The sequence below is a fragment of the Mauremys mutica genome, chromosome 2 (assembly GCF_020497125.1).
Source record: "Mauremys mutica isolate MM-2020 ecotype Southern chromosome 2, ASM2049712v1, whole genome shotgun sequence".
Taxonomy (NCBI): domain Eukaryota; kingdom Metazoa; phylum Chordata; order Testudines; family Geoemydidae; genus Mauremys; species Mauremys mutica.
The window spans coordinates 36,023,127-36,038,848 of NC_059073.1; the positions used below are offsets into that span (position 1 = coordinate 36,023,127).

At 38.4% G+C, this 15,722-nt stretch overlaps 1 protein-coding gene across 9 annotated transcripts in view; it reads right to left on the reverse strand.

Moving 5' to 3' along the window:
- Positions 1 to 1,297: 1,297 nt before the first annotated feature.
- The window catches only part of OXR1 (oxidation resistance 1), a 556,965-nt gene continuing 542,540 nt past the window's right edge, over positions 1,298 to 15,722 (reverse strand). For 5 of the 9 annotated variants that reach the window (XM_045003186.1, XM_045003185.1, XM_045003187.1 and 2 more), the window contains 5 exons: positions 15,471 to 15,623; positions 6,477 to 6,572; positions 5,849 to 5,922; positions 2,134 to 2,367; positions 1,298 to 1,869 (listed from right to left, as the gene is read on the reverse strand). In XM_045003186.1, the coding sequence (XP_044859121.1) occupies positions 1,734 to 1,869; positions 2,134 to 2,367; positions 5,849 to 5,922; positions 6,477 to 6,572; positions 15,471 to 15,623 (693 nt within the window). In that variant the 3' untranslated portion in view covers positions 1,298 to 1,733. Of the gene's footprint in view, positions 1,870 to 2,133; positions 2,368 to 3,053; positions 4,873 to 5,848; positions 5,923 to 6,476; positions 6,573 to 15,470; positions 15,624 to 15,722 lie in introns of those variants that run through there. The other 4 variants (XM_045003193.1, XM_045003192.1, XM_045003190.1 and 1 more) reach the window with 1 other exon arrangement.

Sequence of the window (15,722 nt, forward strand, 5' to 3'; positions counted from 1 at the left end):
GGTTATATTTACATATCTTGTACACCTTCCTCTGGACACTATGGCATGGAGAAAGCTTCTGCCAAAAGAAAGGAAATTACATTGGCTAGGATTGGATGACTAATATGCAGTTATGAATTGATGGAGACATGACTACCCTGCCCGAAGACTGAGGGCTTATTTTCACTGCGGGGGTAAATCGACCTAAGTTATGCTACTCTCTCTCCACACACACACACGTACGTATATACATAGCTGGAGTCAATGTAGCTTAGGTCAACCTACCCCAGTGTCTTCACAGTATTGAGTCAACAGGAGATGTTCTCTGGTCAATTTCACTTACTCTTCTCAGAAAGCTGGAGTACTGGTGTCAACTGGAGAGTGCTCTGCTATCTATTTAGCAGGACTTCACTAGACCCACTAAACCGATCCCTGCTGCATCGATTGCAGCAGCACTGATCTCCCTGGTAGTGGAGACCAGCCCTTAGAGTGCTCCTAAGGACCAGGGACTGAGAGACATTGAACCAAACTATAAACCCTGTATATAAGGGAAACCACTTCAAGCCGGGGGTGTGGCAGCACCCTCAGTTCCAGCACCTATGGACTGGACTTTGCTGTTTAACAAAGGTGAAGTATTTCTGAATGTTGTGACGCATGGCCAGAAAGGGTTAAACATCCTGCAAAATAAATAACCTTCAAAAGACATGTGGGAAGATAATGTTTGTGTTTTTGTGTATTTACATATATATGAGTAGGGTTAACAATAATCAACAGTCCCTGTCTGTTGTATTCTTTTTTCTCCTGTGACAAATATTTATTTACCAAATGTCCTTGAGACAAACTGGGATGGAGATGGTTTATGTGGATCCTCTGTATTGCAGTGACTTTAACCCACAAAGACTAGCTGAAATATGGGAAATGATTCTTTCTGAATATTAAATACCAAACAAAAATCCTCCTGAAAACCACCCCCAAATCTCTAGTTGTTCCAATGGTTTTTTTTTTTGTTTTTTTTTTTGTTTTTTGTTTTTTACTGTTACTCCCTTATAAAACTCATTTTAAATAATGGGGAACTAAACATTTGAGTAATCAATAGGTTATCTAAGTTTTGCTATAAAATAGCTGAATAGTTGATTTCCTTGTTACTAACACCCATAATTTCTTTCAAAAATTCCCTCCTTGTCCATTTTATGTTTTCTTCAACTTTATAGATGCCTACAAGAGTTACTGCCCAGATACTTAACATCAAAACCTTTTAGCCCCAGGTGTGAAGAGTGACAGTACAACAACAGCATGAAAATATACTTACACATCTATCTTCTATTAAATGTTTTATTGGCTTGAGATGTATTTTAATTATACAAGTTTCTTCCTGATGCGTGTAATTTCATGCCTCTCTGCCCCCTTCCCCCATTCCCAGACAGTTGCTCTTTCAGTTTTGTGATCCATGTTCCCCACAGACTGAGTTCCTTCTCTGGTCCCAAAGGCTTTTCATTTGCAGATCTGCTTCACTGGGAATCAACAAATGAGCATAAATGAAGACTACATGTGAAAGAACAGGGCCTTTATCGAGATTTATAAATTGAGTAAGGACCATACTAACATTCAGTGAGAAAGCAGCGTTTAAAATCAGATGCTTATGTAGCTGATAAGACCTGGAACTCTTGATGCAATGTAAATCTGATCAAACATCAACTCGGTGCACTGAGTTTATAATATTGAGACGTGGTACAGATTTTGATCTGGCACTAGACTCATTCAAAATCCAATCTATAAAATGGATTCTCTCTTCGGTCTGTGTCAAGCCTCAGTTTCTTGCAATCACTGGAGCAATGAGGTTCTTGGCAGTAAGGTGGAAGGGAACTATATCCTGTAAAATTCCTGGTGAGACTGAAGCAAGGAGACATTTAAAGGTCAGAACAAAGATCTCTTTGGTGTGGTCAACACACAGCTGCACAGAGTTTAAACTGTTTAAAATAACAACTTTAAAGACATTATTTTAAACAATTTATCTGAAGTCTGATCAACTGTGTGGTCACTCAAATTCAAACCTGATTTATATCAATTAACCAGTTTTCAAACTGATACAAATGTGTCCATACATAGGTGTGCACCAGTTTAATTAAATAGGTTCAACTTTGTGTTTAGACAAACCTTGTGTTATATCCTGTTAGAGAATGTTGTTGTTTTCCGATCATTAAATGCCTCTGGGGAGACTTTAACAAGCCACTAAAGCTCCCATAAACGCAAGGTACTTTGAATTGTGTGTCAAGGCCTTTGATGTAGCTTATATTTTCTGAACATAAAATTGTTAATGCTTGGGAATTTGGCCTCAAAGTGGAGCCTCCATTCAAGCAGGTACCAAATTCCCAGGAGAATAACACAGCCCTAAAGTACAAGAGAGAGACAGACAGACCTACTTATTACTGGAAGAATATACACAATTTTATATCAATACATGTCCTCAAAGTCAATTATTCCAAATTTAAATTAGTTATACTAAAATCAGAAGTCTAATTCTGCAATTAAAAGAATCAGAGATCATACAGCAGAAGGAAAAAGTGATGTAGAATGCAGCACCTGAACTCTCAGGAGAGCAGGAACTGACAGTGTTTTGATGAGATGTGTTACATATACTCCTTAAGGTAAATACAAAGGAAATCTAAAAAACTAGTCTTCACTCTCAGTATCATACACTGAAAGTTATATGACACTGGTATGTGAGTTTATAAATATTTACTCTTCCCCCAGTTCCAAAAACTGGAAGAAACTATTTAGTTACATTGTAGATCATCATAATATACCAAAATCAAAAAGTGGTATAGAGAAGGTCCAACATTCAAGAAGTTATTGTGAAAATAGCAATAATTGACCATTTGGCTAAATAAATTCAAACTCAAGTTTAATTTTACATGTATTTAGATTTATTTGCTATATATGTATCACTATGACCTTATAGTACTTGAAATCCATTACAGGATTGTTTATAGTCAGTCTTAACTCCACAAAGACAATAATACTGCTGTGGAAGATCAATGGGGAGAAAAGCAATTTAATATATTTACAGTTCCTTATTTTTGTAAACATTTAATCTACATACTGTACTAAGCTCTAACAAGGGTAAAGAGCTATACATAGAGACAGGAAATGGGGCCCTGTATTTCTATTCATATTGCGCATTAGCATATTATACATAGAGCATCTGCCCTTTTTCATTACCACAGCAGTAATCTTTCCTCAGATACGTTTTTAAAACTTTTCAAAGAACTAAATATATTGAAATACTATACAACTACATCTATTTAAGCCAACCCATTTGGCTTTTATTCCATTTCTAGAATAATGTAAAGTGCTATAAGCAACCCGTTAATCAACACTTTTCTATAATAACAAAACTACTTTTAAACATTAATTTACAAGATAATATACAATGTTCATCTGGAACAGCTGAAATTTCAGCACAAAGTCAGTCACTGTCACACTTATAACAGCAATTTTTTTGCATAACATAGAATAGAAGCTTTGAAAATAACTTTTGTTGAGCTGTTATTGCCACAATGGCTTATCAGTTTTCCTACAAAAGTGAACAAGAGCTACCGGTACTGTATTCTAGCCTGTCATTTTTTTGAGGTCACATGACAGTAAATTTGCATATTCCACAAGTCTACTGAGTTACAATATTGGCTACCTATAGTACATTACCCCATTTTATCAGAGCTGGTGCTAACTGTAGTTTACAACATAAATCCACTCAAAAACATCACAACTATTTTTTTCTTTTGGACAGGAATAAGCAATGTTCTTGGAGTTGATGTGCTACAAGGCTACAACAGTTTATCTATAAAACAGTATATATCTGACACTTTACGTTGAAGAAAAATGCATCAATTTCATAGTCTGTATGCATAATGCCCTACTACAGCTACAAATTTGTTCACTGCATTTTACTTGATTTATCCATTAAACCCAGTGGAACTATCACATTCTCACATTCCCTTGCTATTTTATGTTTTTATCACACAGCTCAATGCTGTCCTCATTTGTCCCAAACCTGCAGATCATTAACAGCATGTGCAAAATACTCTTTAATATAATCAGCACACAACTAGAACTTTACTAGGATGTTACTGACATGTTTTCTCTAAACTGGACATTAATAAAACAAGTGGCACAACTGAATTTGGATGAATTTTCTAACCAGGACTAAGGTAATGGTATGCTCCAATACAGAATGCTAAACTTCTTGTCTAGCAGTGGCACCATGTGAATCAATCAATCAGTGGTCTGGACCAGTGTTTGCAGCGTGGCTGCCAAATCATCACACTCAAAACTTTCCTCTTATACAGGCCCTGAAGGGGGAGCTCCATTCAGAGATACAGTTTTAATAGAAAAATAATCTTAATTGAGATATAGCAAAGCAGTCCTAAAGGGATCGTAGACAGATGTTTCGGGGAACTGAAGAGACAAAGGGGTAGACTAAAGGACAGATAATTTGGGAGGCTGGCTCCACAACAGCAAGATTAACTCAACTGACATTCAGTTTCAGCCCATGTGGCCTAGACTTATAGAAATATCTTAAGCATACAATGAAGTATGACAACTTTAAATATACTATTTCAAAATTGTATCTGGATCATCATGAAGATAACTTTAAAACTATAGTATATAAATACTGTATTCTATTGCTTCTAGGGCTTTTTGAGCTGCACTGATTCATGTCAGGTTTGGGACAATAGCCTGTAGAGACACATATACACTTATTCAAAAGCCCAGATTTCAATGTCTTGGATAATGAAGTCTTCTCTCTTAGAAAGTGTGTGATTCCCAAATGTTTTACAAGAGTGACTTCTTCCATGGTAGAGATCCCCATCAAGCCAAAGAGCAAATTCACCCCTAGAACATAGAGAAGTTATATAAAAATAATTCACGAAGGAGAATAAAGTTAACCTAACAAATGCAGTTAGAGTTGCTAGAATTATAAATAGGGCTCTGTGTTTGTCACAGAAGTCACGGATTCTGTGACTTCCTGTGACCTCTGACTTCTGCAACGGCCAGTGTGGCTGATCCTAGGGCTGCTAAGCCACAGCTGGAGCGGCTGTGCAGCCAGCCGCTCGGGCAGCCCTGCAGGCAGCTGCACCGGCCACTGCTCTTCTTTTATGGAAGAATACTCTAGTAATTTAGAACAAAATGTCTGCACTAGAAGAGCAGAGAGTGATTTAAAAAAAATATAGAAGTAAGTTGAAAATATGGGTGCTGCATTGGGGGAAAAAAATAAAGATTATGGAATACCATTTCAAGGCTTTCAAGTATTCATGTCCTAGGTTTATTGGAAACAGATTTTTCTGACAAAGTATTTCTTGGGACATATTTGTCAGAGTACTAGCGTTAGGACACTAACCTGGGACTCTGCAAACCTAGGTTCAATTCTCTGTTCTGCCAAAAACAACATTTTTTATAATTTTAGGCAATTTACTATATATTTCAATTGCCTTGCTAGTCATTAATTTTTTTTAATGTTAACATCTTGTATCAGTTTCAGACAAAGCAAGTATGCTGTCAACCAGGACATGTAAAGGTATCTTGACCTATCAGAGGTAAAACTTTCTATGTCTTCCATTGCTGAAGCAATGCAAAGGAATGCCTAACAGTCTAATAAACGTACAAGTTGAGTTTACAACGAGTGTTAAATGGTTTTCTTATTGACAACTGATAGATACATACATATATCTATAATTAGCATTAAAGCTTCTTGGGCCTTGAGATTTCTAAAATTAAAATTAATACCAGTTTTACTGTGTGTACACAACATTAAACAAAGACCATTGTAATCAATTCTTCACAATGAATAACAGTATGAATCATGACTTACCCTCCCCCACCAAAAGCTAGAGAGTCCATGTCTCCTTTAATAAAAAACATATTGTCTCCTGTCCATTTGAAGACCTAATGAAAGTAGAGAATAGCAAGTTAAATATTTGAAAAATTGAATTTTGTGAATTCCAAGTGTTGTCACACTATTCCTGATCCAGAAGTCTACCATGATTCTAGTGTCAGTGAGAAAATCCACAGCTCTCGATTATACAGATATTTAAAGAGTAAATGGATTAGTTCCAGTGAACAAATTCACCTCTAAAATAATGCCTACATACACTTGTTTAGCCTATCAATCTTTCCAAATCCATACCCATATTTTCATTAACTTTTGTCTCAATTACTTCAACTCCATCTTTACTGGTATCCCCAAATATCCCCTAGCCAAACTGCAGCATATGTGGAATGCCACAGCCTTTACTATACCATTAAATTAACGTATAAGTATCATCCCAGTTCCTATGTCCCTTCCCATTCCTTTGCTCTTACCTTAACGCTAGATATTTTTTCTTGGTAGGTGTAACTGGGTCTTTATCACCCCTTAAACATAGCTTCTTGTAGTCAATATTGTTGATACAGTAATACTGAATGGTTAAATAAGATGTAAAGGAGTTGTATCTCCTTACCTCAAAATCTGGAGAGAAAGTAAACAGAAAGGTCTCTCCAGTGCCATAAAAGCAGTCACTCACTTTAAAAGGTTCAGAAGCTAGTGCACCAAAAACCTATAGGAGAGAAGAAAAAGTTGAGAACAAAAGTGTAAGAAGAATGCTGAAGCTACACAATCTACATTGCATCAACAAAACCTTTATAGTTTTACTAATGACATATTTTTCTGTTACGTGGGTATCTGACATACTGTTATCATTTTAGATGTAGGTAGATTTGAAATCTGCTTTTGGGATAAGCACAGAAACCTCAAAAGATCTAATGATACCACATGTAACGGAGATATTGCAGGCTGTTTTGTGAGGATTTTGGTAGGGAGGGACATGAAGCAACTAACAAGCAATTCTTTGCTGACTAATCAGCCTAGAATAAGAAGTGCAAGAATTAAAAATTAAAATCATATGCACAACAGTTGGAGACAGCAAGATACAAATGTTTTGGGGGGTAATTCCCAGATCCAAAAAGATTCTGGGCTTTGCTTCCTGTTGCAAACTTTCTCCTCTACTACTAATATACACTGAATTACACATACATACATCCTCATAGGTCCCTTATTATAGGCCATCTCCCTATCAGGGTAGTTTCTTGTTGGAACAGAGGTGGCTCTTTCCTTAACTCCTCATTCTGGTCTGACTGAAAGGGATGGTACAATCGCCTCAACCCTGGCAACAGAGGGTATGTCTACACTACCCACCGGATCGGCGGCTAGTGATCGATCTATCGGGGATCGATCTATCACGTCTTGTCTAGATGCGATAAATTGATCCCTGAACACGCTCCATGTTGACTCTGGAACTCCACCAAGGCGAGAGGCGGAAGTGGACTCGACGGGAGAGTGGTAGCCGTTGATCCCGTGCTGTGAGGATGTGAAGTAAGTCAATTTAAGTCCATCTAAGATACGCTATTCTCGTAGCTGAAGTTGCGTGTCTTAGATCGATTCCGCCCCCCTCAGTGTAGACCAGGCCAGAGCCTAATTTCATCCAGGCTCTGGGCTCTTTCCTGGGTACCATAAGAGTTTGAAATGGTTATTAGGCCTGTTTAAGACCATCACACACAGCTAGTTATTACCAGTCATCACTAGTAGACAGCGTACTATTAAACAAGTATTAGTTTCCCAAAAAGCAAAACATTTAACTGAGTGATTGGTTAATGAGTTAGCTGACTGGCTAACAGTGATTTCAGCAGAGGAAGAGGTTAAGGACACTTCAGAGCATAGTTTTGCATCCCTGCCCATCCTGGCTAATAGAGTCATTCCTCTATGAATTTATCTAGTTCTGTTTTGAACCCTGTTATATAATCTGCAAATGTTGCCACCTCACTTCCAGATCATGTATGAATTTGTTAAATAGTATGAGTCCCAGTACAGACACCTGGGAGACACCACTAATTTACCTCTCTCCATTCTGAAAAATTATTATTCATCTCTACCTCTTGTTTCCTATCTTTTAACCAGTTACTGATCCATGAGAGGACCTTCCCTCTTATCCCATGACAGCTTATTTTGCTTAAGAGCCTTTGCTGAGGGACCTTGTCAAAGACTTTCTGAAAATCTAAGTGCAATATATCCACTGGATCACCCTAGTCCACATGCTTGTTGATCCCCTCAGAGAACTCAATCCTTAAGGGATATTATGTAAGCACGATCTGAACACAATTTTCTAATCAAAATAAAGCTTTAGAACAGACCCCACCATATATTCTTCAGGTCAGGACAGCTTGTAATAGGAACTTTACCAGGTCTTAACATTGGAGTTTCTTGCCCATAGAATCTCCTGAAGAGACCTTGTTTTGAGGTGGTTTAGATTTACAACTGAAATGAAAGAAACCCAACTGGAGGAGCAGCTATGTAAAGACAGTATGGAGCTTTATTTAAAAAGGAAAACTGCAGTGACTATTTATAATACTGTACCTTTGATAAATATTTGCTATTCACTGTAAGAATATTAAATGTGATTTCTCAAAGCTTTCTGGATGATACTATCCTTCCGAGTAGATTTTAAAAAAAGACAATTCATTCACTCATTTACTCCCACTGAAAATCTCTCACAATCACATGTATTTCAAAGTTATTTTAAAGTTAAATAAATTTAACAAAGCTTTATAGATTATAAACTGTGGTTACAGTAATATTTTTAAAGCAAGTTTTGCCTTATAAACAACTTTGAAATACTTACCCGGATAGATATATAGAGATATGCCTATATCTCATAAAACTGGAGGGGACCCTGAAAGGTCATTGAGTCTAGCCCCCTGCCTTCACTAGCAAGACCAACTACTGATTTTTGCCCCAGATCCCTAAGTGGCCCCCTCAAGGATTGAACTCACAACCCTGGGTTTAGCAGGCCAATGCTCAAACCACTGTTATCCCTCCTTCTCTCCTCTCCTCTCCCCTTAACTTTCAGATGCAGCCCCAACTACCTGTGACTGATGCCCTGAGGCCTTGGGCTAAAGCCCAGAGGCAGTACAATATTTATTTGCTGTTTGTTTTTTTGTCTCCACTGCTGCCTGATTATTTCCGGTTCCACATGGTGTCCAGTTGTCCAATAAGTCTAACTCTGGTGTTCATATCTTTGAGGTTCTACTGTAGTCTTAGAGCAGGAGGAGTTACTTGTCAGAAAAGTAATGGGAGAAAGACAATTGAGATTTGATAACTGATAATCCAAATTCATAAAAAGTGAAGATGCTCCCAATTGGTTCACAGAGCATAACCCAATTTTTCCAGTCTGATTCTAGAAATTTTGATTTTTTCCTCCCTCTATTCCTTAAAGGGGACACAAACTAATTTTGTGCAAGTCAATTCAAAGAGTTAGATTTTGTTCACAAAATTATTGGCAGTCTTGCTGAAGAGACCTGGCAGATACCATCTTAGTTGTATTGGCCCATAATCAAACTCGCTAATCAAGTTGATTCTAAAGTCTTTAAAAAAAAAACCACTACCACTTAACGCATTAGTTGGAAAAAGCTATTCCCCTGCTTGTTCCAAAATTCAAACAGTTTCATACAAACAGAATCAGCTCAGATGATGCCAGCAATCTGGCCGGCTGGGGTATATATTCAGCGCTATAGCGGCGCCACTCCAGGGGGCGCCCAGCCGGCCCGCCGGAGTTGCTAGGGTAAAAATCTTCCGAAGAGCCATGCACGCGCGGCGCGCACACCTAACTGGAATGCATTGGAGCAATCACTCGAAGAAGAATATGTCATTCACAGAAAGTAAGCAAGCTATTTCACAGGTTGCACCTTATATGCCTAAAAATTTTTTTTAGATATGATAGGAATAGGGCTCTCTTTTATATATACACACTTTACTGGCTTATTTTTGTCCAAAGTATACTTTATTGGTTGTTTTTGTCCAAAGGCTCATTAACTTAATTGCTTCTTTATATAATATTTTCTCCCACAACTTTATTCAATGGAGTATTCTCATTCATTTTCCCTTCAGAGACACTGGAGGAAAAGGGGTGGCCCGCACTCAGGCCCCATTGACTGTCTATTACCATTCAGTCTGATAGCAATATCAGAAGTGTTTGAGCAGATGAAAGAAAACAGCCCCTGTATACTGATGATTTGGCTCATCTGATTCTAAGACTTCTATTGACAGGGTTTTATTCTAATACAGAATTTTTCTACTATGTTGAGACAAATGGGCAAAAAAATAATTTAACCTCAAACTCTACCTCTAAGAGGATTTTGCACATTTTCTGCCAAAAGAGGAATTCATGAGGTGTTCAGTAAGGTGCTCTATTTTTACCTGATCTTTACTCAGCTGCTCAATTTGACACTTCTTTAAAACACAATAAAAAATGGAAAATTTTGGAAGGCAGCAAAGTTGAAGAGATTACGAAGTTCATCAGGACTAAGAAGAAGCACTGTCATTTCCTATCACTAATAGACAGGAAATGTACCTTCAAATCCCTAAATAGGGAACACAAATGGCTTAAACAGACCTGGGTAACTTCTCACAAGAAGAATGAAGTGAAGTTGGCAGAACATAAACATTCATAAAACATACTCTACATCAGTGCTCCTGTCCATCTTTTTTCAATACTGTATGTTAAATAGCATGGACCCCCATCAGAACATACAAAGCTGGTACAACAATAAGCCTTGTTGTCCAGGTCAGGTACTTTGCTTCATTTTTTTGATTTCTCAACTATTATTCAGGGACCAAGTTAATTATATTTTGCTGTGCCTCCAGACATGGGGTAGCTCTGTGCCCAATTCTGTACGGTTTGGAATCCGATTATTTCAATATCTGTGGCAGCCCTTTGCACCAGTATGCCTGTGCACTTTTTCACCCAACACTGTAGGAGGAAACATGCTCACAAAACACCAAGCAGTAAACATGGTAACATAACAGAAAGCTGTATCAACTCAGGGCAGGCTACTATGGTGTTAGTGGTGCTATAGTCATGGCAACCATTACCTGTACCAATGACGTGGGATGATTACTGATGTGTATGAAACAGGAAGTCATGTAGAGTAAAGGAAGATCATACATGGAAATTAGAGTCCCAAAATACTGCGTTGTAGCGAGCAATGTGGCTGTTTGTACATTCTCCAAGGTTTGTGCATAGAACTGCCCCCTGGCCGGAGATACACCCACCTCTGTGTTACCTCACACAGCTGTTACTCCCTGCTTCTCTGATCAACTGTTACATTCCAACTGCCACAGAACCTTTGGATTCCAACATTCCACCTGGTTCTCACAGGGCCCAGTGACAACTGAAATGTGATATTCTAAACCAAACCCCCTCATCCATGCTTGTAGCAGTTTCCATCACTCATTCATCACTCAGACATTCTAGGCTCCAGAGTGAGACACAGAGAGTGACAATCTTGGAAGATATGTGTTGATTTGGGTGGATAGTGAATAAGGGGTGTGCGCTGTGGTGAAGACCTGTCTGGGGCTGTTGTGTACACTGGTTGTGTTGATTTGTGTTGGGTGTTGTGCTAAGAGATTTGTTTTGATTTGCACTGGTGACAGCTGGATGCAGGGTGTGACAGAAGGGATCTATGTAGTACCCTCATACAACCAATAAAATTGGTGCATGCAAAGTAGCTGCAGGGTAAGGGCAGTGATTGGTTGTTTACTTCTAATATTCTTAGGACTCTTGGCATGACATAGATACATGCCTTACTGCAGCTGTTCACTGCATGGATGTAATTTGTAAAGTCAAAATGGCCGAGAACTTAAATTGAATGGTAATTGATTGCAAAATCCAGTGATGATGCAACCTGGTGATATTCTGAAGAAAAAACCTCTCAATTAGCTGCTCCTATTGCTTCACACTGACTCAGCCATTTAAGGTTTCAGAGTGACAGTGACATCCCTGGAATCTTATACAGATACTGTGAACTTCAGTTATTAAAATAAACTTTCAGTATTGAAGGACGTCATATCTTCATATAAACCATTCTTTTCTCTACTTTTATATTCAAGGTGTTATGTTTTCAAGCATGACAAAATGGAATCTTTACAATTCAAATAACTTTCCCTTTCAGGATCAGGTTGTAACTGCACCTTACAACTAGCGGGGGGGGAGGGGGGGGGAGGGAAGGCACATAGGGGGAGCATGCAAGCAATAAAAAAAACATCTAGTGCTTCAAACAAAAGCCACTGAAGTTGCAGTCTGCGTTCAGAGGAGTGCAGGGATTATTCTCCTGGTGCACATCTCTCCATGGGGAAGGGAGGAACAGGGAGGAGGTGAACTATGGCTCTATAATTACCTTGCAAAACAGGCCAACCTCAAGCAAGAAGATCAGGCTATACCACGTGCAATCTGCACTGTTGCCCAGCACACTGGGGCCTTCAGAAATTCCCTGTGGTGTAATATTGCTCTCCACTACCCCTAAAGCAGGCTAGTGGCTAAATGCTACAATTTAGCTTTTAATAAGTACAACCTTACAACATATAGTATAGTTTGTATAGTACAACATTACAATCATATGCTCCCCCTTTTCTTATGTTGTATCGGAGGAGATTTTGGAACACCACATATCTTTTTTTTTTGGTACATTTGTTTTGTTTTATATATCTGTATCATGCAAAACGCAAAGCGCTATTTTTAAGACATATTCTAGACCACATTGTAGTTCTCCCATAAACATTTTGAAAGTGACAAGAATTAAAGTAAGCCCTCTGCAGGAGAAGGAAATCAGACATGCATTTTGTGATTATGAGAGACTTGGACTAAAGTTATTTTCTTTGTCTTGGAACATTTCACAGTTTAGGAAAGCTACCTGCAGTATTCCTCAAATGAACTTTAATAAAATACCCATATTAAGGTAAAACACATACATGGAGTCTGGGAGATATGAATCAGAACTTTCACCCTGCTAATCAGAAACTAGTAACTTTTAGTTTTATAAATTGTATTTTCACAGAAGTAGCAAGACTCATGTTTAAACATTAATCTTAGATATATTTTCACCTACCACACATATTAGCAGGAAGTCATAGTACACTTAAAATTATTTCTTGATTTACAGCCAGACTCAGTCTTTGAAGCACAACTTCTCTAGTGCTTCGGCTATTCCTTAAAAAACACAACTCTGCTAGCTAAGAAATATACAAATACCCTCAGAGCTGGCACTACATCCAGTTCCAAGCAACATATAAGATCTTTTGTACAGTATAAGATGTGCATCTCATTGCACATTCCTTGCTTCCAGTTAATCCTCCAGCACAGAAAATGCTGCTTTGTGCAAACTATAAGGCTATCTTTGCTTGGCCTTTACACTACCTTGTTGGGCATTTTGGTGAATACACTACAGTAGAACCTCAGAGTCATGAACTGACCAGTTAACCACACATTTCATTTAGAACTGGAAGTACACAATCAGGCAGCAGCAGAGACCAAAACAAAACAAAAACAAACAAACAAAAAAACCCCAAAATATAGTTCTGTGTTAAACGTAAACTATTAAAAAGGGAAAGCAGCATTTTCTTCGGCATAGTAAAGTTTCAAAGCTGTATTAAGTCAATGTTCAGTTGTAAACTTTTAAAAGAACAGACAATGTTTTGTTCAGAGTTATGAACATTACAGAGTTACAAACAAGCTCCATTCCTGAGGTGTTCGTAACTCTGAGGTTCTGCTGTATCAACTAACGGTATGATTTTATGTTTCTGTTTCAGATCATCTCAATATAATTTGTGGACAGAGAAAAGCTAGCACCCCATACCAGTAGGGAAAGAACTTCCGGCTCGTGCAAACTGCAGCATTTAAGTTTTTAAATTTATCTCTCCATCAACCAAACCTATGCTGTTTTGAAAGCACCACCATAGCTTCTAAAACAGGGGTCGGCAGCCTTTCAGAAGTGGTGTGCCGACTCATCATTTATTCATTCTAATTTAAGGTTTCGCATGCCAGTAATACATTTTAACATTTTTAGAAGGTCTCTTTCTATAAGTCTATATAATATAACTAAACTATTGTTGTATGTAAAGTAAATAAGGTTTTAAAAATGTTTAAGAAGCTTCATTTAAAACTAAATTAAAATGCAAAGCCCCCTAGACCAGTGGCCAGGACCCGGGCAGTGTGAGTGTCACTGAAAATCACCTTGCGTTCCGCCCTCGGCACCCGTGCCATAGGTTGCCTACCCCTGTTCTAGAAGGGGTACAGCATATACTACAAAAACAACAGTTACTTACCCCACAGTAACTGTTTCTTTGAAATATGTTGCCCACATGGATTCCACTTCTGGTGTGTGAGATCAGATTCTTTTGGCCAGCAGTGTATATCAAAGGCACAGGCACGGCCCCGATGTTTTCACACCCCCAACCATCCCTCAATTACTTCATCAATACAAAATCCAAAGGCTAGAGCACTCTGTAGATGTGGGGTCATGGAATCCGTGCTGACAACACATCTCGAAGAACCATAGTTACCATCTCTTAAAGTAGGCAGAAAAGGTTCGTAGAGTGTCCTATCCCCAAGAGGCATGGCATGCAAGAGGGACAAGTTTTAAATCCCAAGATTTAGTGTCGGTCAATTCCAGGGATAATACATAAACTAACCTAGACATGATGAGGTAGATATTATATCTATATCTAATCTATATCTATCTCCCCCCCGTCTCCCTCTTCCCCTCCCCCAATATATATCTTTTGCCAACAGGCAAACTATAAATTAACTCCTCAACCTAATGAACAATAAACTAGCCTAACAACTAATTGTGCAGTGAGCCAAGAAAGCAGACACTGCTGGGATTCTATTTGGTTCCACAGCAGGGAAGAAGGAACTGAGGAACAGATGGGCCTGTTCCGCCACTTATGTTCTTGGTTGGAGGGATGAGGTTGCGAGAGTATCACGGGTTGGGGTGACCCCAACACACACCTCTGGCCAAAATAATTTAATGTGCATGTGCACCAGAAGTGGAATCCATACAGACTGTCACTCAAAGAATTGATTATTCAGCACTGAAACTACTATAAATGTCTTTTTATATCAACTGGGCAGATGGCCTAATCAACACTGTAACCTCAAGATGACGGTTGCTAAGATGTGCGTATCTATCACTAAGGGAACTGTACAGAGATAGCCAACTTGCTTGACATAGGTTACCTATCTACTCTTAGATAGCAACGACTATCCATCTTCCCCATTTTTGGGCGGGACACAGATTCTGTGCCTTATCAATCGTTTGAGGCTCTGAGCTGTCTGGTTCTCATTTTTTAGTTAAGAGAAACTAAAATGTTATTCAGTAATAAAATGTTAGAGGATTTGCAACAGTTGTGGCTTGACATTGGATTTGCTTCATCTAAACATTTCCCAGAAAAATGCCATTATCAAAAATGGCCTGCACACTGACACAATTGTAACACCAATACGTAACCATGAAGAGGGATACACTTAACACAGGCAATTTTATTACTAAAACACACTTATGTTTCAGCTGTTCATTTGTCTATTTTAAACAGCAGTTCTGATTTTTTTTGGCCATTATTTCCATACCTGCCCATCACTATCCTTGATAACCATTAGTACAGGAGTGTCTAGCCCCAACATAGTTCGATACAATGTCTTCAAGCTCATGCCATGCTTTGCAGTGCTGTAGACAAGAGTCCATGGATACCCAATAGTTCGTGGAGGAAGGTGCTTTGTGAGCTGTTAACAAAACAACAAAGATTCTCTTATGCATTTAGTAACTACATTTTTTATAAGCTCTTCAGAACAAGGTCCCTGTTATTTATTTGATATACTTAA